The sequence below is a fragment of the Astatotilapia calliptera genome, chromosome 7, assembly GCF_964374335.1.
Source record: "Astatotilapia calliptera chromosome 7, fAstCal68.1, whole genome shotgun sequence".
Taxonomy (NCBI): domain Eukaryota; kingdom Metazoa; phylum Chordata; class Actinopteri; order Cichliformes; family Cichlidae; genus Astatotilapia; species Astatotilapia calliptera.
The window spans coordinates 40,857,530-40,880,159 of NC_137428.1; the positions used below are offsets into that span (position 1 = coordinate 40,857,530).

General features: G+C 45.1%; 1 protein-coding gene across 1 annotated transcript; it reads right to left on the bottom strand.

The window, feature by feature from the left end:
* Positions 1-1,393: 1,393 nt before the first annotated feature.
* xpo7 (exportin 7) lies at positions 1,394-20,995 on the bottom strand. Its single transcript, XM_026174686.2, has 28 exons — positions 20,888-20,995; positions 12,419-12,565; positions 11,531-11,624; positions 11,094-11,260; positions 10,665-10,730; positions 9,848-9,952; positions 9,083-9,248; positions 8,900-8,973; positions 8,700-8,819; positions 8,477-8,623; positions 8,120-8,292; positions 7,630-7,823; positions 7,450-7,555; positions 7,225-7,360; positions 6,295-6,368; positions 6,104-6,184; positions 5,679-5,742; positions 5,443-5,551; positions 5,059-5,165; positions 4,676-4,764; positions 4,471-4,578; positions 3,958-4,040; positions 3,655-3,869; positions 3,420-3,558; positions 3,136-3,293; positions 2,960-3,058; positions 2,749-2,876; positions 1,394-1,967 (listed from the first exon to the last, which is right to left on the bottom strand). Exons 1-28 carry the CDS (start codon positions 20,918-20,920, stop codon positions 1,874-1,876), a joined length of 3,276 nt encoding a protein of 1,091 aa, XP_026030471.1. The 5' UTR covers positions 20,921-20,995; the 3' UTR covers positions 1,394-1,873.
* Positions 20,996-22,630: the final 1,635 nt, after the last annotated feature.

Sequence of the window (22,630 nt, forward strand, 5' to 3'; positions counted from 1 at the left end):
GCACGAGAATTTTTAAGGTGAAGATATCGGAGAGCTGAAAACTCACTCGGGGACTGTTAAGTGGGGCGAAAGCAGGAAGTGCCCCAGCTTCAGGAGCTCGAGTCTGAAATGTTTGTTTGAAATGCTGCAGATCATTTTGTCTGATAAATGAATAACGGGGAAAAAAATGAAAAATAACTTTTAAGGAGACGTCTTCAGATGTTTGACAAATGTTTAAAAATCAAAAGATGAATCGCTTAAAATAACGCAGCGTTAATTAATCATCAGAACGAGCAAGTTAATAATCTGCTTTAGTATTGCGGGAAAAAGAAGAGCTGGAACTCAAGAACAAAATATCTAAAAGTTCAACATTTGAAACATTTTGAGACTGAAAACTTTTATGACCCTTCGTCACAACAGAAGCTCTAATCAAGGAATAATCAGCAGATTATTAAATCAAAAATCTGACTGAAGATTGATAATTATGTCCGACTTTGTGTCGCCACTAAAATCGTCACTGCAGCTCCAGTAATAATAATATAATTATTATTATCATCATCATCATCATCATACTAATACGGCTTTGATGAAGCCTCTCTGAGGATTTCCTCTATATTTGCAAACCTCCTGTCAGCCTGATGACACCCTGAACTTCCCTGAATGTTGAAATGTCAGCCTGTGTGTTGTGTGATCGCTTGTTTTACTGTAACCATAAAGAGGTAAAGTTTTGTTTTGATCACGCTTTAGTCAAACTGAAGTTGATGACGTGCCAGCTTATTGTTCTGCAGCTTACAGTTAATGATGATAATAATAATAATAACAACGACAACCACGGGGGTTTTGATGAATCTTTTTAAATGATGGCTGGAGAAAAAGTGTCACGTGACCAAGAAAAACAGGAGCTAATCACTATTTCCGTCTTTAAATCATTTTTATGACGCTCTGACAAACATGCTGACATTAGACCAACTTTAAGCTGAAGGTTTAGCGAGCCTTCACAATAAAAGCAGCTCTAATGAAAGATGTTTGGTCTGCTGAAGGTGTTTAATTTTGTCCGAGCACCACGGAAAAGCCCAAAGACCTCCAGGTTAGTGTTTATGGGCAAAGAAAAACAGGAAACGAGGATGGAGGTGGCGTTTTTCTACCTCGCCGTGACCAAAATGTGACGGTTTTATGACACCGAGGAGGAAAAGCAGCAGGACGGTCCCTCTGAGGCCGTCATTCGGGAATATTTACATCACTTCAAGCAGCAGAGACAGAGAAAAATGTACAACATGGATGCTCTGAGCCTCCCTTTCCGTTAGTGTGTGTACCTGCTTCCTGTGCTTGCCCCGCCCACCCTCCGGCCTCATGCCCACGCAGACAGACATGTGCACTAACTCACTACTCTGTAAAAAGCTCAATCACACGTTGGTTTGTTGTCTCGTCTTTGTGGGTTTTTAAAGTCGATCATTATAAACATTGTTCAAAATGTTACGAAAGAAAATGTACACTTGGTTTCTCGGGTGGTTTCTATACAAGGCAGGCAGAAGCGGATTACTACGTTTACCGGCGTTCGTCCTTTCGTCCCCTCGCCGCCTCTTCTGGCTGCGGCGCACTCCACTTCCTGTCAGTGATTCAGAGTGCTCAGACATGCTCCCTCCCCCCCCCTCTGTTCGAGCAGCCAGGCGAGCCGGACGCGGCGGGCTGGCTTTAAAATAGATCTGTATATATTTATATATGCTTATATCAAAAAGGAGGAGGGGGAGGGCTGAATTGGTGTCGTGGCGGGGTGATGATCCCTGGGCATCCGGGCCCGGGGGGGGAGAGGGGGATGCAGAGAGGTGAGGGGTAGGAGGCCGTGGAGAGGCGGGTCGAGGGGCCAGGCGAACTCGGTGGGCGGCCGCGTGGAATGTCAGCTCATCATGTCGTTGCTGTTGACGCCGTATGTCGAGTTCTTCATGCTGTCGTTCACCTCCCTCCTGAACACTGACAAGTTCTGTGTGAACCTGCAGAACACACACAGAGCATTTTTACCTCGTCAGGCACACGAACAACTCCCCTCAGTGTTCCCCTGCAGGAGGTCAGAACCAGCTAATCCTGACTGTTAAGATCCGCCCACATTAAAACGCGTTTATTTGTGGAAAACCTCCGAAAGGCAGTGCTCCTTTCAGGGCCTGAATTTCTGACCAGCGTGTAACGACGTGTTTTTACAGAATAAATTTGTGGTTTTGTGAATGAAGTCTGGTGGAGAGGAGCAGATCTGCGGCATCAGCACAGAAACACTCGTTAGTTACCGAGGGCAAGGGTTACCGTGGGAATCATTAGGATTTTTCGGTTGTTACAGCACAGACTGATGTATAACTGCTCGACTGGAGTAATGTGACCATGCACTGCACAAACAGCAGTATTATCTGCACGTCAGCCATGTTTAAAACTCGGTTTGAGGTTAGATATAGATCGCGAACAAACACAATATTTGTACAGAAATTATTTCCTCCAGTTTAAGTGAGTAATAAATCAGTGACAGTAGTAATCGAGTCCACAGCAGTACCTTTAGTTTGTACCTACTTCTGGGTGTGGCTTTCTGCAGGTAACCCTGTCTGTGGATCACAACCTCATACAATCCCTGCTGCAGAGTCTGAATGATCACAGACTGAGTGACAGTCTGTGAGTGGCTTTTATCTCTAACGCTAAGCTACGATCCTGACCGAGTCCAGCGTGTCTCACGTCTCCACCCGTTTTTCACGTTCCTGACCACGTGAGAGGATGAATGCTGCCTGCTCTCACCTGTCCCGGTTCTTTGTTAGTAGATTTCTCTCAATTCCCTCCATCAAGTTCTCGAAACATAAGTGCATGGCTTGCTGCTTCTCAGGCGGCTGGCTGTTGACGATGCTGTTCCTCAAGTCAGCGAAATACTGCAGTTAGAAAAAACACACGTGTTATAGCGCACATTGACCCACGCGGTGCCACCTCTGAGGCGAGTGCGAGCGGCAGTTACCTTCTCGTTGAGCAGGATGAGGCCTAAGAGAGGTCGCGACATGGACCACTGGTTCCTGCAGTCCTCGAAGATGATGATGTTCAGAACGGTGGACAGCATCTGATCAACGACAGCAGCAAGGTGTCAACACGTGTGTGTGTGTGTGTGGTCAGGTGACTCAGGTGTGATCAGCTCACCTGCTGGATCATCTCCGGGTGCTGCTGCATGATGTGCAGGAAGCGGTCATCTGTCGCCATGGGAGCGGGCCGCTTCTTGGTGGAGCGCGACAGCTGCTTGAACAGGTAGGTGACGATGTGGTCGAGGCTGGAGCAGCAGCCGGTGCACACCATCGTATCTGAAACACACACAAAGACACAATGATGTAACTTCAACACACACGCACGCACACAGAAACACACACACACACACACACACACACACACACACACACACACACACCTGACCAACGTTGCTGCCTTACCGAGTGCTGTGAGGCCTTCTGATATGGAGGACAGGATGTACATGACCACGTGAGGCTCCAGGCTCGCGATGAAGTTCATGTGGTCCTGCGTCAGCACTTCCAGCAGAGAGTAGAAGGACTGGCTGAGCTTCGGGTAGTCCTGCAGAGACAGGACCAGAGGTCAAGGGTTAAAAACTCACTCAAACGGAGTCCACGTCTCCAAAGTCACAAAAACCTGTGAGGAGGTGGAGCATACCAGCAGGTCACTGTGAGGGATGGACAGCAGTAGTTTGATGAAGGTCTGTAAGGCATTGTCCAGAGCGTCGTCGCCATACAGACGGAAGACCCCGAAGTTGACGTAGTTCCCGCTGAGCACCGCCTTCAGCATAGCAAAGCACACGCTGACGCCCTTCAGCTTCACCCCGTACACCTGGTCCTTAGGGACCTCGCCCAGCGTCAGGATCCGATTCCCTGAAGGAGAAAACAGGAACTCGATGAGCGGCCCAGAACAAAGACAGGTATATCTTTGAGGCGGTTGAGTGGGGGTCAAAGGTTGTACCATAGGTCGTGATCATCTTGCTTGTTTCTCTGAACAGCAGGATGCCGTTTGGCGACGACACATCAAACTGAAGCCGCTGTGATCTGAAAACAAAACAAAAACCAAACACAGTTAGTGACCTTTCACCTCTACATTTGATCTGAAAGGAGACGCGCTTTGGTTTCTGAGCCGAGTAAAACATCACTGAAAACCATCTACATTAGTCACGCCTCACCAGAACTCTGAAAACATTAGGTGTCAGACCTCTGAGGCGGCTTCCTCATTTAAAACTTGACTATTCTGCTGACGTTCACTGTGTGTACTCTTAGAATGAACCAATGAAAACACTCCCACAGCTCCTGCTGGGAGGGAAAATGCTACAATCATAGCTGATCCCAGGCCGCCAGTGGGCTGCCTTTACTTTCTTTGAGTCGTCTCTGGATCCTCACAGGCTGAACCGTTGTAAGGATGTGACAGCACAGAGGTCAGAGGTCATACTCTTAAACCTGCCCCTTCGTCACTGGGCAGGTTTACCTGTTGTGGACGAGCTCTGCCATGAGCTTGAGGACTGGCGTGGTGCATGCTGGGTCGTGGTACCACAGTTCGATGGCCCGCTGCAGGATGGGCATGTAGGTCGGGTATCTGCGGAGCGGGTTAAGGACACACTTTCATCGTTTACACAATAAACAGAAAAACCAGGATCTGACCGCGTGCTGATCTGAAGTCAGTGTAAGGATACATCCAGTCAAACAGCATCATGAAGCTCGTCTTGGCGTTGAAGGCGAATGCAATTCCTCGCAGGTCCCGGACCAAACCCACCAGAGTCCTCTGCAGGAGGAAGAGGAGGAAGGTCAATGTTTCGAAACATGTGCTCAGCTGCTTCTGCTGGAGTTTCCTCGTGTTTAAGCAGGGTCACAATTTTATTAGCACAACTCTGAGTTACACCCGCTTTATTCTTTATCCCTGCTACACCGCCATCGCTGTGTCACACATGCGTTTACGCACACACACAGAAACACAAACACGAGCAACACAATGTGTGTCTGTCTGCAAAAACAGAAATAAATGTTTGACAAAACTGATGCTGTTTATGTGTCTGTATGTTTGTGAGGGTGTTCTGACCTTGGCTTCCTGCTCGTTAAAGGTGTTTGTACTCAGCATCTGAGCCACTGCTTCAAACGCCGCCGTCAGAGGCAGCATGAACTGTTCGAACTGGTCCTCATCTTCACCTGCAGACACAGACACACACGAGGCCCAGTGTAAACTGTGTGTGTGTGGCTCCTGCAGACCACGTCACACTTCATTTCCAGGCACCAGTATCTCTCCTGTTTCAGCTTTTGTGTTGTTACAAGATAAAAACTTTCTGCTGCTTCTTCATCACAAGGGGCGCCGCAGTGGGTCGTTCTGGATCTGTGTCTCAGCGACCTTTTGCCAAGTGAAGTCTACAAAAAGTCCGAAACTGAAGAACTTGAAGCCACACCAGCGTGTGTGTTTGTGTCTGCGTACCTAAATCGACCATCAGCAGGCGTCCTAGTGCAGTGTAGAAGGTGGTCCGACACCTCATGTCGCTCAGGTTGGACTGGTTGTTCACTCCCAGGAAGGAGAAGTGCTCGCTCTGACAAAGACAGCAGCAGGAAGTTCATCACAGCTCACTTTCTTCTTCGTCTGTGATGCTTGTGTGTCAGCTCAACGCGTTTTAATCAGACGTGAAACTTGGGCTCCGATAAATGTGAAGTACTCACCGTGTGGTTGTTCAGCATGAACTGGACAGCGCTGAGCTTCACCAGCTTCCTTACGCTGCTGTACGTGCAGACAGTGAAGTCAAGGAGAAAACGCTGACCCAGAGCCCCACCCCTTCCTTTAACTCAGTGCCTGGTTTAACCTTTAAGTCCTTAAGATGGATTCATTATCCTGCTCAGTAGCTTTTCATGACTCACGGTTCATAATTATCCTTATTTATTAGGCACCAGGCCCTCAGCTCATCTGAAACAAGCTGCTCAACATTTAAAGACAACTTTCTTCTGATTGGCTGCCCCTCATTAACGATAAGATCAGGTGGGCAAGGCTTCTTTTGCTTTACTTTCACTACACAAAAACAACAGCAAAGATAAAAACTAGACTAAATCAACATGAAAACATTTGTGTGGGTCACAGACATGAAGGATATCCTAAGGAGAGGTCGTTCAGGAGCTGGAGTGTCTTGGAGGTGATTGGTTCACACTGGCCCCAGTACTTCAAGTTTGTGATACTGAAAGAGAGGAAAGTTTACTTCTACATATTTACAGCGGCTGAGAGTTCGTTTAACTTTGAACATCGGCTCTCAGGTGTGCCGGAGTTACCTGGACTTCAGTTACTCACATTTTCCCTATAAAGACGCTGAGTACCATCGTCTCGTCATTCAAGCCCAAAACTTCTGATAGTCGTCGATAAAGCTACGAACAAACACAAACAGGAAGTCACATGATCACCACGCGGCTGCCACTTCAGAGGACGCTTCAAGTCATTTCTGTGTTTTCAGTTTGGAACAGTCTGCACTGAATTCTGCTTCTTATTATTTTACTTTAGTTCCAATGAAAACAGAAACAATAATAATAAATATTTTAATAAAATACTATCAAACCTGTCCACATTCAGTAAAATACTGAACATTTTACTGAATGCTTGATCACCCTCAGCGTTTAAAAAGGGTTTCAGGACTTTACTACTCCCCTAAATTTAGTTTTAGCCCCAAAACGCTAAATCGATTGAATCCAGCCAGTCAGAAATCAGTAATTTGGCCCGAGCACTGTGTGAACAACGCTCCAGATTCAGCCAGACTTTCCAGCCCGAGAACAGGTACTGGAACTGAATCCAAAAGTAAGGCCTCGGGTTTGACCGATGTTTTGACAAAACCGACTGAGATTCTCCGAGCTCTGGAGGTTGCAGACTTTTCTGAGTTTCTCGTGGGCATCCTGAGGCATTCCTGGGCCAGCAGAGATATATAATCATATACTCTGTGCAGTGAGTTACTGCTGCGCCCCGGGGAACCACTGGAGGAGCAGGAGGAGGAGGCTGACCATGTGACTCACAGCTGACTCTATGCCTACCTAACACCACATCCTGAATTTTAAACACCACCATGATGCTCTGCGAGCCAGCAGGGGGCGCTAACACCAACCACAATTTACTTTCAAGCACTTATCTGGATGTTCACACTTTGCAGTTTCTGAGCAGAGAGATCACACAGAGTCAGACCTGCTCATTCATGTCAGCTGAAAGGGGTGGAGCTTACAGAGAGGCGCGCCTTACCTTTGATGATTTCTGCACCTGGTCACCGATGTAGATCTTTCTGAACTGCTCGAAGAAGCTGAGCATGGCCAGCTCCAGCCTCTCATTCCCAGCTTGAGCGAGCCGCGAGTCTGTCAGGTTCATGAGCTGGAGCACCCTGAGGCAAACGCAGGAAACGCAAGGTCAGGCTTTCAGCGACAGGAAGTCACGCCCCCAGACACCGGCTCGCCACATTCGCACTCTTACCGACAGACTAACTCTCCATCCATGGCATCCTGCTCGTCTGTGCTCGCGAACGACACGCGTCCTCCGATCACTGCCCCGATTATGTAAACCAACCACGTGAGCCGACCTGCAGAGAAGCAGAGGAGGCGTCAGACTCCCGAAGTCCCCAAAATAGCACAGGGGTGGGGCTCGCGCTCTTACCCTCCTGCACTGTGATGTCCATGGCGCTCGAGTTGGTGGACTGCAGCAGCTCCTGGTAGGTTTGAGCCGCCTGGTCGAACAGCTGGACGAGCAGTGCGCATGTCTTCTCGTACTCGCAGCGGCCGATGGTGGAGAGCTGGTCCAGCTGCTGCTGAACGAGGCCGGCGTCGTCCAGAGGGTCCTCCAGCCCGTCCCTACGGACAGAGACATGCTCAGCTCATCCCTAAAAACCCTCAGGTGAAGTTTGCCTGAGCCATCACCGACCCAACCCTTCAGACTCAAACCATCGTCACTGCACCGATTCACAGCCACAAACACCGAACACATCATGGGAGTAACATCCAGAATCTGTTCCCAACACATCTAAGTTTTTATGTACATCTTATGAACGCATTAATTAAATTAATGGAATAAATGGAAATGCAATCTTTTGCTGGAAAATCAAACAAGATGAAATCCTGTCTAACTTTAAGGTTGGTTTAAGTCTCACCTGAGGATGACATGGACCGACTCGAGTCGGGACGTGATGTAGGCCTTGGTGACCTCTGGAGTGTACGTCTCCAGCAGATGGGGCTCCGTGGCTTTAACATAAGGGACTGACGCTGCCAGGCGCTGCCACAGGCTCAGCAGGTAGTGAACACTGTTGGGGGCGAACTCCCAGTGCTGAGGAGGAAGAGTAGGAGTAAAGAGTCAGGTACACAACACTGCTGCTTGACCACGATGTAAGTGTGTGTGTGTGTGTGTGTGTGTGAATATATACACACATACATTTTTTTTTTTTTTTTTTTTTTAAACGTGGATGACACACACATACACTATTACAGACGGAAAAAGTTAAAAAACCCACCTGCAGACTGGTGACGGTGAAGTTGGCGATGAGGCGGATGACCTCTGGGTAGTTTTCCACTTTGACCAGCTCACCCAGCTGGTAGTTACTCTTCAGCCTCGCCAGCAGGCGGCAGAACTCGTGGTAGTTGTTTGGATCGGGCAAACACTGAAGCACAAACACACATTGTTCAACACACACGAAGCTACAGAGGTGTGTGTGTTTTCAGACAGGTGTGTGTTACCTGTGGGTTTGCCAGTATCCTCTTCACTCCGTCCACCAGGTGTGACAGAAACTTTGCTCGCTCTGCATTGTTGAAGAGAGACCTCCGAACTGAGGCGATCTGAACTAGACACGACAACACCTGCACCCAGACACACACACGAACAGTAAAGCTTCACGCATCAGTCTGCAGGCTGTAGTCACATGACTGTGCTCACTTACCAGTGGGGAGAGGGATGGAGGGATGGAATGATATAAATTGAAAAACAGCTGCAGGGTGGAGGAATCGAGGAACGCTGCAGAAGACAAAACACAGATTTAACCGTTTTCATGTTGTCGTGAGGCAGTAAATATCAGTAACAACACCACATTAATCTGTAAGCGGCGGGCGCCTCGCTCCTCTACCTGATCTCCATGATGTGGGGATCTGCACGGTGCACAAGTCGTCCGACGACTCGTCCGTGGAGGTTCCTATGAAGTCGTAGTTGAGGCAATTGTAGCTGAGCTTCAGGAGCTGCATCAGCAGGCCGTGCTGAGACTCATCGTTCAGGTTCAGGTTCTTCCCTGAAGCCTGAAAAGCAAACGCATCATCATCATCATCAGCATCAACAAACCGCCATCATCATCAGCTTCACTCAGGCATTTAATATGATCTGTTAGTGTCCACAGCGAGCTGCCTCACTCAAAATACATCTTTATATGAGTTTTTATAGCAGCTTTGCGTGATCCACAGGTCAAAATAATCCTTTGTCCTACAATGGGCCTTAGTTCAGCCTTTAAGACCCCCATTTTCTTTTGATTGGCCAACTTGTGGAAGCCTGCTTAAGGGCAGCACTTATGTTTTCCTTGCAGAGATCACATTTTCATACTTTCTGCTCTTTGTTTGAAGCATCAACTCATGTTTAATATGAACATTAAATATCTGACACAAAGAAGACACAAGTTTTATTCTGACAGCATCAGACTAACATGGACATGCAAAGAAAAAGAATAAATCTAAAGTTAAGGTAGATAAATTGAGGAATTGATACAAAATTAAATACAGAACAAAAATAAAATAACACAGGTCTGAAATAATTAAAAAACTAAAAGCGGGAAATCAGTACAAAAATGAAATGCAGTGTATATGTAAGCCTGTATGGGAGAAACTGCCGACAGGACGAAACAAACCTGCTTGAGGAGGTTGCAGGAAAGCGTGAAAATGTCAAAGAGCGAGGAGTCTCTGAACGAGGAGGCGATCTTCCTGTGTTTGGTCAGAGGATGCGTCGTGTCGGCCTGAGGAGAAAAAAAAAAAGAAAAGAAAAAAAAAGATCAGAGTCGGCAGAAAATCTGAGGACCAACTAATGCTGGTGATTTCATCATCAACAAAAAATAAATAAAAATGACACTTCCAGAGTTTAGCTTCAATATCCTGCACTGTACGCTCACTGTATATTACACAGATATATTTTATTTTGGAATCAAGTCACTTGATTTCTTTTAATCCACCTTACTGAACTTTTTCTTTTTAAGAGACTTTATTATTTCCTTGCTTGTTTTTAAAGCTGCTGTACTTTTTTGAACATTATAACTAGGTTGATTTATTTTTGCTCTACTGAGCCAGTATTTGGTAACATCCCTGGAGCAGGTGACACTCATAGGGATCATTTTCATGTTCTGTAGAGCCTATAAAGGTCAAATGACCCTTTGTGGTTGGTCAGATGCTGCCAACATCATCACTTTCGTTGAACGTGCAGCGAAATCTGGGTTAGCAAGTTACAAGTTAACGGTCATGTGACTGTTTATCCTGACTGCTGCTGTTAGTGTAAGTGAATCTGGATACAGGAAAGGTATGCTGGATATGCTGAACTCGTTTTGTAGTATAGAACCCAGTTTGGTCTGGACACGTCACCAAACATGCAAACTCTTCGGCCTGCTGTGGTCGTCGATCACTGCGAGGATCTGTTTAAATCTGCCACACCTCCATAAATTGCACGCTGTGACTTACCTGATTGATCTCATTGGTCAGCTGGGACAGGATGGTGACTCCTATGATGCAGTGTTCAACGCTGTCCTGTAAAAACAACCACACAAAAGGTTACAAACGCACACAGATCAGGTTAAACTAATCCAGGCTTAAATGATCCTGTTTCTTTCTTTCTTCTCACACACTGAATAAAACAGGTCCAGAAACAGAGTAAGCAGGTTTGAGCCATGCGGAGAAGTCATTATGACATCAAAGTACGCTGCACATTTACACCAGATCAAATGAGCCTACTTAACAGTTATAAAAGCACCGAAATCACCATGGTAATGATCGAACCAATAAGCTGAATCTTCTTACTTTTAAAAACTTGCTTAAAACTTTTTATTCTGACAAATTAAACAAATAAATATACACAAGATTCACAGGACAGAAGGGTTTCAGCGCTCTGACCTGCAGGAAGCGTGTCACGTCTGCGATCACGTTTCTGAACACGTAGTCGTCTTTCTGACAGTCGAACCAGCCCAGCTTGGTGATCCTGGCGTAGAGCTGGATCAGAGCCTGCGTCACAAACGCCGCCAACTTCGGCCGCGTCGCCAGGTAGTTCAGCACATAGTTCCCTGAAAAAACAAACAAACAAAACATTTAGCAGGGGCTTTTCAAAATAAGACACTAAAACACCCTGCTTTGCTTTACTGAAAACCCCACAACCTGTTCAACTAGTAATGTCGATTTTGTTTTATTTTGAAAGACAAACATCTTCATTGTCATTATTGAGGTTTGATGAGTGCATCTCTGTTGTGACTGTTAATGCATCACTCCAGCTTCTCTTTAATCCTCAGACTGACCTGACCTGCAGGGTTTATCCGCTTTTTTCAGGAGATACTCACGGATATCAATGCGTTGCTCGAGGGGTAGAGGGTTGCTGGTCCGAGAAACCAGTTTTGACAAACAGGTGGCTGCGAGCAGCTGAGAATATGAAGACTGACAGGAGACAAAACAGTGAGGTCAGGTTATCTCCTCTGACAGCCATCTACATGCTTTTATTCTGACAACAGAAGAGGAAATGGCCTTTCAGATATGCTGGTTAGTGAAGGGGTTGCTCCATCATTATCTCAGGCAGATGAAAAAAAATTGAAATCTTAAAATATACCCTCACACCTACAGAAACCTGCTCATAAATATGAAGTACGAGTTGACTCCACTTCATTTTAGAGTTACCTCCTCATTAGTGTGGGGGTCAGCGATCTTCACCTGGATGACACGATACTTCATCCATCCCAATTAAAACAAACCCTTTGAAATATTTCAGTTTGTGTTTATCAAGCACCGAATATGATATAAATATTAAGTACAAATACTTAAAAATTTGTTGTGTTGGGATTCTTGGATTTTATCGTGTGTCTGCACGTTGTGGTCATGTATCTGTGTGATACCATTTCTCTCTATGAGAGGAAACGCTGCCCACACTTGAGGTAAAGCTTTTGCAGGTGAACCTGTGGATGGATTAGTCGGTGCTCAGCTAACCCTCATCAGGGCGTGACTCCTCCCCCTCATTTTTCACTGACTTGACTTTTGTCCAAGTGAAAGATGGAGCACAAAACTGAAAGTCTTCATGCTTTCAGCTTCTCCAAAAATCCCCCATCATGTCTGCTGAGTCTGATCTGAATCTGCAGGGTCAGGCACAGGACTGTCTGACCCTGCAGAGCATCATCTCTGCTAACGTGGGAAAGTTAAACTGAAGCTGCTTGGACAGTCCGGCTGTAGTCTGTACTCACGCTGCCTCTCTCCAGCAGCAGCTGACATTTGCTGAGACAGTCGGGGCTGTTGGTGAATTCCACCAGAGCTTTCTCAGCCTGGTGTCGGACGGCGGTGTCGGTGGTCTCGTACAGCTGCTTACACAGGATCTCCAGCTGGGCGAGGCCCTGGATAAGACAGAGGGACACAGCGCAGGCTTATCAGTGAGCCGCAGCCGGCTCGAGTCTTTCATCGTTTCAGACAAACAGAGATCACAGCAGATAAGACGGGCAGCCACGCCGAGCTTTACACACTCATAATCACAGACACACATGCCGAGCGCCATCTGCTCCAACCGTCTCGGGTTACTTTCTAGGAAAACTACACCGACAGGGCCAAAGATGGGGGACAGCGGCATGAGTGCAGGTGGAAGCTGATGGTCTGATGGTGTTTACAGCCTCCACCTAGGTGCGCTAGCCACCTCCACTCGTGTGATGCGTTGAGGGTACATGGAGTGAGGTATGACAGAGCACTGCATCATGTGTGTCGAACTTCTGCAGGCGTCAGATAAGCGGCGAGCACCAAACCCCGCCCACGGTGATGCCCGCAGACCCTCAGCTTACACTCAGCTTCACGTGAAACTCAAGTTCAACAGTAACACACACACACACACACACACACACACACACACACACACACACACCTAACATCTAATAACATCTAAGAAAAAGAAAACTAAACCGAAAAGATATTCCGCAAAAAAAGTTATAAAAATAGAACGAGAGCATTTTCCAGTTTTCCTCATAAATTTTTTTCCTCGTGTAAATTTTCCATGTTTTCCCGAGGTGTCGGCATCAGCCTGATTCCGGCTCTTCCCGGTGCAGCAAATTCAATTCAAATTCAAATTTTTATTTGTCACGTACACAGTCATACACAGTACGATATGTAGTGAAATACTTGGACAACTGCTCGTGACCTAAAGAGAACAAAAAAAGGAAAGGCTATGAATAAGATAGGAAATAAATATGAAAAATTAAAAAGGGTAAATTTAACTAGGAAGGAATAAAATATAAATTAAGGTTAAAAATAAAATAACTGTACAACACAAATTAGAATGAAGGGTAAATTTAACTGGGAAGAATAAGATAAAGATAAATATATAAATTAAAGTTGAAAATAAAATAACTGTACAACAAAATACACAATACACAGTATAGAACTATATAAGAATGTATGAAGAAATCTAAATATAAATAAATATATACACAATAACAGCAGCTGTACAAGTATTAACCGGAAATGAAGAATATAGTGACCAGTGTTGTGCAAAACCAAAGTCCAGAAAGTCCAGTGTGTGTGTAAGAACTGTATGTGTGGGTCAGTACTGTGTGGTGGTGTGATTGAGAGACCGTATCGCCTGCGGGAAGAAGCTCCTCCTCAGTCTCTCTGTGTTGGTCTTCAGGGAGCGGAATCGCTTTCCTGACCTCAACAGAGAGAACAGTCTGTTGTTGGGATGGCTGAGGTCCTTCACGATCTTCCTGGCCTTGGTCCAGCACCGCCTGCTGTAGATTGAGTGCAGGTCAGGGAGCTCGGAGCGGATGGTGCGCTCAGCTGACCGCACAACCCTCTGTAGAGCTCGTCTGTCCTGCATGGTGCTGTTCCCGAACCAGGTTAAGATGTTTCCCGCCAGGATGCTCTCTATGGTGCACGAGTAAAAGTTCCTGAGCACCTTGGAGGGCAGTTGGAAGTCTCTCAAGCGTCTGAGGTGGTAGAGACGCTGACGGGCCTTTTTCACCACGGTGTTGATGTGACAGGACCAAGACAGGTCCTGCGTGATGTGAACTCCGAGGTATTTGAAGCTGTCCACTCTCTCCACTGGGCACTCGTTGATGACGGGGGTCTGGTAGTTCCTCACCTGCTTAGTGCTGAAGTCCACTATCAGCTCCTTTGTCTTACTGACGTTTAGAAGGAGGTTGTTCCTCTGGCACCAGTTCTCCAGATTCCTAATCTCCTTCAGGTAGGCCGTCTCGTTGTTATCAGAGATCAGGCCCACCATGACGGTGTCGTCAGCAAACTTGATGATGGTGGTGGAGCTGGTAGTGGCCACACAGTCATATGTGTACAAAGAGTACAGCAGGGGGCTCAGAACACACCCCTGGGGGGCTCCAGTGCTGAGAGTGGTGGAGGCTGAGACATGTCCGCCCATCCTTACTGCCTGTGGTCTGCCAGTTAGGAAGTTGGAGATCCACTGACACATAGATGAGCTGAGTCCCAGATGCTCCAGCTTGGTGGTGAGTGTGGAGGGAATTATGGTGTTAAATGCAGAGCTGTAGTCTATGAAGAACATTTTAACATAATTCCCCCTTCTAGTGTCCAAGTGAGTGAGTGATGTGTGGAGGAGATGAGAGATGGCATCGTCTGTGGAACGATTTGGACGGTAAGCGAACTGTAGTGGGTCCAGTGTGTCTGGTAGTGAAGAAATGATGAAGTCTCTGACCAGGCGTTCAAAGCACTTCATCACTACTGAGGTGAGGGCTACAGGGCGATAGTCATTGAGAGAAGCAGGGTGGGGTTTCTTCGGGACAGGAACAATGATGGACTCTTTGAAGCATGTGGGGATCACCGACTGAGATAAAGAGATGTTGAATATCTCAGTGAACACAGGAGCTAGCTGGTATGCGCAGTCTCTTAGAATACGACCTGGGATGCCGTCTGGTCCTGCTGCTTTCCTGGTGTTCACTCTCTTGAAGGCTCTCCTTACTTCATGCTCGGAGATGACGAGCACGTTTCCGGTGCTGGCAGCCGACAGATGCTTCCAGTTTCTAATTTTAAATCAAACTGTTTCTATTTTTAAATTTGTGCCGTGCGTCTGGCCTGCAGACGGATGTTTTCTGGATTTTAACTGCTGCTTTTATTTTGCAGATACATACTCTGGGTGCTTTAATCTCACAGGTGACATCCACTCTCTCTAACGACCAGCAGGGGGTGACTCTTCTGAGGTCTGATTGGATGCAAGCCACCTGACCTCTGAGCTCATCAAACGCTTTCTGATGAGTTTGTAGGTTAGTTTTATGAGTGAATAAAAGTGAAGTTTATTTTGGTCCCATTAGAGTGAGGGAGGACGATAGTGAGTCTTGACTGCTGAGTCCGTTTTAGATATGAAAATCAACCAGATCTAAGAAACGCTCCCAAACTTCCTGTAACTCTGAAATCATTCACAGTATTAAGGTTAATTTTTCATGGCTTCATTAAATTAAATTAAAAATGAAATCAGCTGATTCTGAAGTTTCCTTTGATTTGGTTGATTTAATATGAAATGAACTGTTTTCAGTCTATTTTACAAAATAAAAGCTTCTGTAATTAAGTGAAAATGACAAAGAAATCTGGGCTAGACAATGACCACAGAGGTTCATAGAGAGCTGCATGCTTTACTTTCATTATTCAGGACTAACCTGAACTTCTGCCATTTGAACTGGTTCCCATAACACAGGAGCTGGTTTTACAACTTCCTCACAAAGTTTCCTCACCGTGCTGCCACTGAGCAACACTTCTGGGCTGGCGTTAAACTCTCAGATTTCAGTTTTCACAACCATCAAACTGAGCGACAGCAGCGTCACAGATTAACTCACGACCTTCAGATCCCACTGAGAGTGACGGCTTTTGATGGCCTGTTATTCTGTTTGATCACATGTTTGTGACTGAATATCAGCTCTGTGTGCGTCTTTGTCCTGATACTGTTGTTGTATACGTCTCCTTTGAAACAGACTTTTAATGAGAATTTTACCTGATAAATAAAGGATCACCATAAATGTGATGTGACTCGAGCCGGCAGCCTCCAACCATCAGACCAGTTACATGAAATGAAGTTCTCACCAGCTCAACTAAAACTGCTTTCAGCAGGACAGGAAAGACTTCGAGGAAGTAATCTGAATTTCCTGATTTCCAGCAGAACAATTACAGATAAGAAACCAATCAAACAAAAAGAAAATCTTTAAAGTTAAAGTGATCGAGGAGCCTTATTTTTACCTGGCTAACACCAACTTCACCCTGATATACGACTCAAAGTCCTCAAACCACTCATATCGGAAACATTTTAAAATCTGGCTCATAAAGCAACCATTAACCCGAGCATCACGGTGTAAATGTACTGGCTTCCTGCCTCTGGGCTGTATGCAGACCTCCCCTTCATCTCCACCTTCACACCATCACAAGGACTGGAGAGGAACTTTCTCTCACTCGATCAATAAATCAATCGGCTTTAACGCTGATCCATGTGGAAATAAGGATGCAGTTTCTTTACAGTGGCAGCTAACATGTCCTCACTGGTCTAACTTTGTGTTTTCAATCCATAAACAGTGTTTTGGTCCATAAACAGTGAAAACTTCACCTGTGCTGACTCTGACGTCTAATCTTAATTAAATAAACCCAGAGACTCACATTTACTGTCACAAACGACTCAGAAACACAAACAAACGTGAAAGAAGTAGCAAACCTTTGATTCCTTTTAAATTCTGTCTATTTGTCTGCATAATTATCATATTCAGTCAATAACTCTTAACACAATTGGTCTCTTTTTATTCGACCGTCTGCTCAAAGAGTTTCTAATAACTTTAGTCCTTAAATGATGATAACCAGAGGAAAGCACATCTTTAACTTCCTGCTCGTAACCCTGCAAGCTCCTTCAACAATATTCTTCTCCATTATATTCAGGACATCTAAAAACTGCAGAACAGAAGGATGCATTTGTTTTTTAGTTTTATAATAAAGATATAAAGCCCAAATTTGTAAATGCTGTAGGTAAGTGTGAAGGTAAATCTGACTTAGAGGGTTGGTACTGGGAGCTTGAGTCCAGCTGCAGGCCTGCGAGCAGCAGTGTGAATGTCACAGATCTGAATTTATCTGCATCGGAGCTTTTTCTGGCGTCAAACCACAACTCTGTTGCCATGCTTTAGCTCATCATTTAGAAACATGCTGCGGCCGTGCTGGAGACACGAGCACACAGGTTTGATGATTTCATCACCGGTTCAGTGACCATGAGATGCTGCAACAGCTGAAAGAGACCAAACTTTGTGTCAGTGCAGGTGTGGGAGGAGGACAGAGGTGTTTTCTTTATGGCTTCAGGAGAGTCCAGCCCACCTCAGAAACACCAACAGCCAGTGAGCCAAGCTTCAGGCTGAAGCTTTACAGGTAAGCTAGTAGAGAAACATCTCAGCCTCCTCTGGTGATGCTGCAGGAGCATCGACCTCCCTGCTGACGGCACACAGACCAGTCAGAATGAAACCACTGAATAAAACACTCAGCTGCACGCGAGACTCGGGAAACTGTTTATTCCTCATCTAAACTCATGAAGAGTCACTTCAATGAAAGTGAGTTACAAAAACAACCGAAGCGTCCAAACAGCAGCTGTGTTCACCAAAGACTTTAAATAACCTGTATTTAAACTGAACATTGTCGTGTTTTTTTTTTTTTCACAAATATGCAACTACTACTATCATTTAATCCACCTGGAAACACACAGTGTCCCATGGAGGCGCCATAGAGGTCGGGTGTGATCCTGACAGGATCGCAGGTGTAAGGATGGAGGTGATCTGACCCTTGGAGCTCCCTTAGAGACCAGAGACAGGCTGGCAGATTTGGGAGGAGCTCGTAGCACAGACGCACAGCACCTGACTAGGATGCGTCCCATAGCTGGGGAGTCTCTGCTTAGACCGAGGTAAGCATCAGAAAACAGAGATAATAAATAATAACCTCACCTCACAGGAATAGGTTCAGTCGAAACCTGAGAGCAGATTTTTTATTTATTAACGTATTTTATATTCTATAAACTCCTGACAGCTCTGCAGGCTCGAGCTACGATGGCCCATGTGTGCAGAAACATAATAAACATAATGGAGGGATATCCTTTGAAACCTCCCGAATCATTAAATATTCAGGAGGTGATTTTTGGTCTGCAGCTTATCTCCATAAACAGAGAACCTGTGGGAGGCGTCAGGGAGCAGACGGCTGATCAGCTATTATCTAAAGATTACCAGATGGACATTTAATCATCATTAGCAGGAGTCCTGAACATCACAGGAGCACGGCTGTCAATAAAGGCCACCCCTTTTTATTCAAATAAACACACAGGTGTATGAAAAACAGACGATTCAGTGCCTGAAATGTCTGAAGAAAAATCCTCTCCATCATCATCTGCTGTCACTACACAAACATTAGAAACTGTTTTATGGAGCTAAAGAGCCCAAATCTCTTTTCCTGCTGTGGACTGACTCCAGCCTGACTGTGTGAGGAACACCAGGGTAAACGTTGGACTTTAACGTGAACTTTTTAGACTGGGGCGGGTGATTCTGACCTCATGACCGCATGGCGTTGGCCTTCGACTCGCCACATCACATCATCATTGAATGACAGCTCATAACAGCTGAACTGACTAAAGTTAGTGTTTGATCACAGGAATGAAGGTGTGTGGGCTCATGCTCTAACGTGAGACGATCTTTTAAAAATTACACGTGAATGTTATTTTAATTACAGTGAGGAAAGTGAACAACCCCCCATCAGAACAAGGCAGCCACATGATCATCAGTCTGGAGACAAACGGCTGAGTGAAAGCAAACAGCACACAGTGGATACGAACAGTAAATATCAGCCTGATCTTTATTCCACCAAAAACTGTCTCAGTAACACCAGAATGAACTTAAGTGGTTCGTTTTCAGTCATTTAATATCATTAAAAATACTTAAGTCTTCGTTCTGTTAGATTTCAGCTAAAAATACTTAAAAACAAGGATCTGGGCTTATTGTGTGTCAGAATCACAGAAATTCAACTTAATCCAGCTACGAGAACTGCCCGACGTGAGGCCCTTCTCTTACTTTACTGGCACATTATTAATTATGAATTTATGAGCTACATCCAGCTCAGTGGTACCAGTATAACCATTACATAAGTGAAGACTTTCACCTGGATTATCAGACAGTTTATGGCACTCACAGGATCATAAACCTGGGAGTAGGTGATGGAGTAAGTGTCATTTCTAGGTAAAAAAAAAAAGCTTTAAAAACTTTATTTTAGGTTAAATCTGCTAACTTAAAGCTGTTTTTATAAAATTTGCTGTTTTCATGTCTTTGAATTTATAGTTAAATCTGTATAACCATGAAAATAGCTGCCAGTATAATTTATATTATCATTTTTATCACTAATAAATATTTTCTCCCCAGTATTCTGACCAGAGCTGAGACTGAAAAACCTGAAATCATCGTCACACGTTTACCCAGAATCCCTCAGAAACTCACCTGAACGTTTGATTACCTGGTAAATTATTGAAATATTAATGAAATCAGGCTGAGATGTTCCACTTTGACCACATTCAGTGAATCTGTGCCCCACCTGAGTTCGTACAATCCTTCCTGGGATTAAAGCTGATCACAGATAAACTGATTAAAGTTACTCTGAAGCAGAAACAATAATAACGAGCTGTTACAGCCGCTAACATGAGAGGATCGGATGAGTTTCTCCTCATAGTTCATGCATGCTGTGCGCAATTAACAATATATTATGTCATGTCACACACAGCTCATGTGACCAGCAGAGAAAACGAAAGCTGGCTTCACCTGTCGGGGTTTCACCTGCCCCTCAGCACAAAGTCTCCACAGTCTCCTCACAGAGTTCCCTGCAGGGGCATCATGGAGGAAGTCCAGAGCAGCTGAACTTCATCCCTCGGCTTCCCAAACATGTGCCGGAGCACAGCGCCTTGGCTAGTTGCCGCTCCATTCTGCCCACACCAGGGTAAAAACCCCCGCTGTCCTCACCCTGGAGCCCCTCGCGGGTCCGGCCCGGTACCGTCGCCCTGTTTCACCGACTAACGCTCACACAGACCAGGTCATGTTTTCAAACACGCTCGGGCGGGAGAAGTTGACGTGTAGATATGCTAACGTTAGCCTAGCCTGCTGCATGGCTGGGTGTCGTTACCGGAGCGAGCCGTGAATAAAAACACAAAAACCTGGAACTCCGGGACAGAAGCTCCGGGTACCGCGCCCGGTCCGTCTGGGATAAGCGTGTTTACGGCGGTTCCCGGTGGCGCCAGGTGACCGTGCGTGCTAGCCTGGCAGCTATCCGTCTGCAGCTAACCGCCTGTTTCATTGTTTACTTCACTGAAATACATCGATTTTTCCCGCCGCTCGCCCTCCGGTTACTCGCCTCTGATGGCCACGGACGCCGGAACTCACCAGGCTGGACATTCGGAGCCCGCAGACTCCCTTGTTCGCCCCGGAGCCCGAGCCCTCCCCTGGCTGCTAGCAGCGGCTAGCCTCCAGCCCGTGCTGTGACAGCAGGCCACAAGTCAACACAGGCGGCCGCATCCTTTCTTTCTCCCCGCTAGCTCCACCGCGGCCGCCGCCCGCACGCACCGGCTGCACGCTAGCTCCGTGCCGGGAGCGGCGCACTCGGATCCGGCCTCAGCTTCAGCTGCGCCCGCCTACAGAAATTATCCGCGACAAAAACATGAAACCTCCGCTTACCTGCACATGATCCGCCATTTTTCTCCATTTCATGCACCTCTCACTCCCCCGCTTATGGGTAACCAAAGTGACAACAGCGCCCCCGCTGGTGGCCGCTGGCAGGACTCCAGCAGCACGATGCAACACAATGTAACACAATGGAACGCAATTTAATATAACACAATACAATTTAATACAATTAAATACAACATAAAACAATTTAATACAACACAATGTCATTTAACAATACAAATAGATTAATAAACTATACATCTCATTAATACAACGCTGTAACGCTATGTTACAATACAACACAATGTAATGCACTACAACACACTGGAATCAAATACATAGAGACATGAATGCATAATAACATGTAACAAAGAGAAGTTATGCATACAATCAGAGTTTGTTTAGTGACAGACATTTTACAAACTCATTAGAAAACCTTTTTTAAATAAATTTCTGACTTTTTAAATTAATTTTACTGTCATATTATTAATATTGTTATTATTATTATTATTATTATTATTATTATTATTATTAGTAGTAGTAGTAGTAGTAGTAGTAGTAGTATTAGTATTAGTATTTTAACTGACATTTTTAAAGGTGCTTATAGATAGATGGCCTAAATGGACAAATGTAATATAACATCTTATCATATAGTAAAACATCAAAAAACAAGAACAGTATTATAATGTATGATTTATTAAATTGAATATTTTATTTGTATTTCTAAAGTTATTTCGTGTTTATTTATTGCACTTGCGATTTTTATATTATTACTAATTATTTATATTTACATTTATAATTATATTTTTGCTTGATTGTATTTGGGATTGTTTAATTTCAGATGAGTTTAGACCTCATTAGCATATTTTTTGGTCATATTATATCTAAGCCCTTGTTGTATTTTTGTTGCTGTTTGAATGAATGTCCTAAACGCTGGATTATTAAAATATTTCTGTCGTTGAGTCATAATCTTAAACACAACAGTGATGTAGTCCAGTGAAGCACAATGCCATCTAATACGATAACATGTTTTAGTATAAAACTGGAAGGTGTGCTGTGGGTACTGCAGCCCCCTCTGGTGGATGTTAGTGGATCTACACAGGTAAGCTCAAAAGTAATCAGAAAGGAATAGATTCATATTTTTTCATTTATTTAAGTTTGTAATTTTTGAGTGTTAGCACCATCACCTCACAGGAAGAAGGTTGTGGGTTTGAATCCATCGGCTGCCTGGGTTCTTTCTGTTTGTATGTTCTCCCCGTGCACAGTCCAAAGACGTGCTCGTTAGGTGAACTATTGATCTGGAATCTGCAGTAGGCGTGAATGACTGTCTGTGTTATTCCTGCCATATACTGGTGACCTGTCCAGGATGCACCCACCTCTTGCCCAGTGAGAGCTGGGATAGGCTTCAGCACCCGAGCACTCCTGAACAGGGTAAATGGATGGGTGACTATCATTTTTATGATATTTCTATTTAAATAAATAGATATGTGTATAAACAACAGGTTTTATGAGGTTTTGTGATCTTCACATTTGCAGACAGATGTGCAGCTCCTCAAAGGATGAGCTTTGAATGAACCTGACTTTCATGTTATTCTGTAATCATCATCATGCACTCAGAGCCAGTCTGTGTTTAACATGCAGACTAACAAAGACTGCAGCTGTCAGGTGCCACACACACTTTTTTCTTAGAATAAAAGTCACATTTAAACATATTTTATTTTTCAAATGTTGGATCTTTTTCCCTTAAGTTCT

What these genes read in the sequence shown, in the direction of transcription:
- xpo7 (XM_026174686.2), bottom strand. Translation starts at nt 20,920, where the DNA reads ATGAAATGGAGAAAAATGGCGGATCATGTGCAG. An exon ending in TCATGCTGAACAACCACACG is followed by an intron (nt 5,552 to 5,678) that starts GTGAGTACTTCA and finishes TGTCTTTGTCAG; the next exon opens with AGCGAGCACTTCTCCTTCCT. An exon ending in TCCCTCACAGTGACCTGCTG is followed by an intron (nt 3,559 to 3,654) that starts GTATGCTCCACC and finishes CTGTCTCTGCAG; the next exon opens with GACTACCCGAAGCTCAGCCA.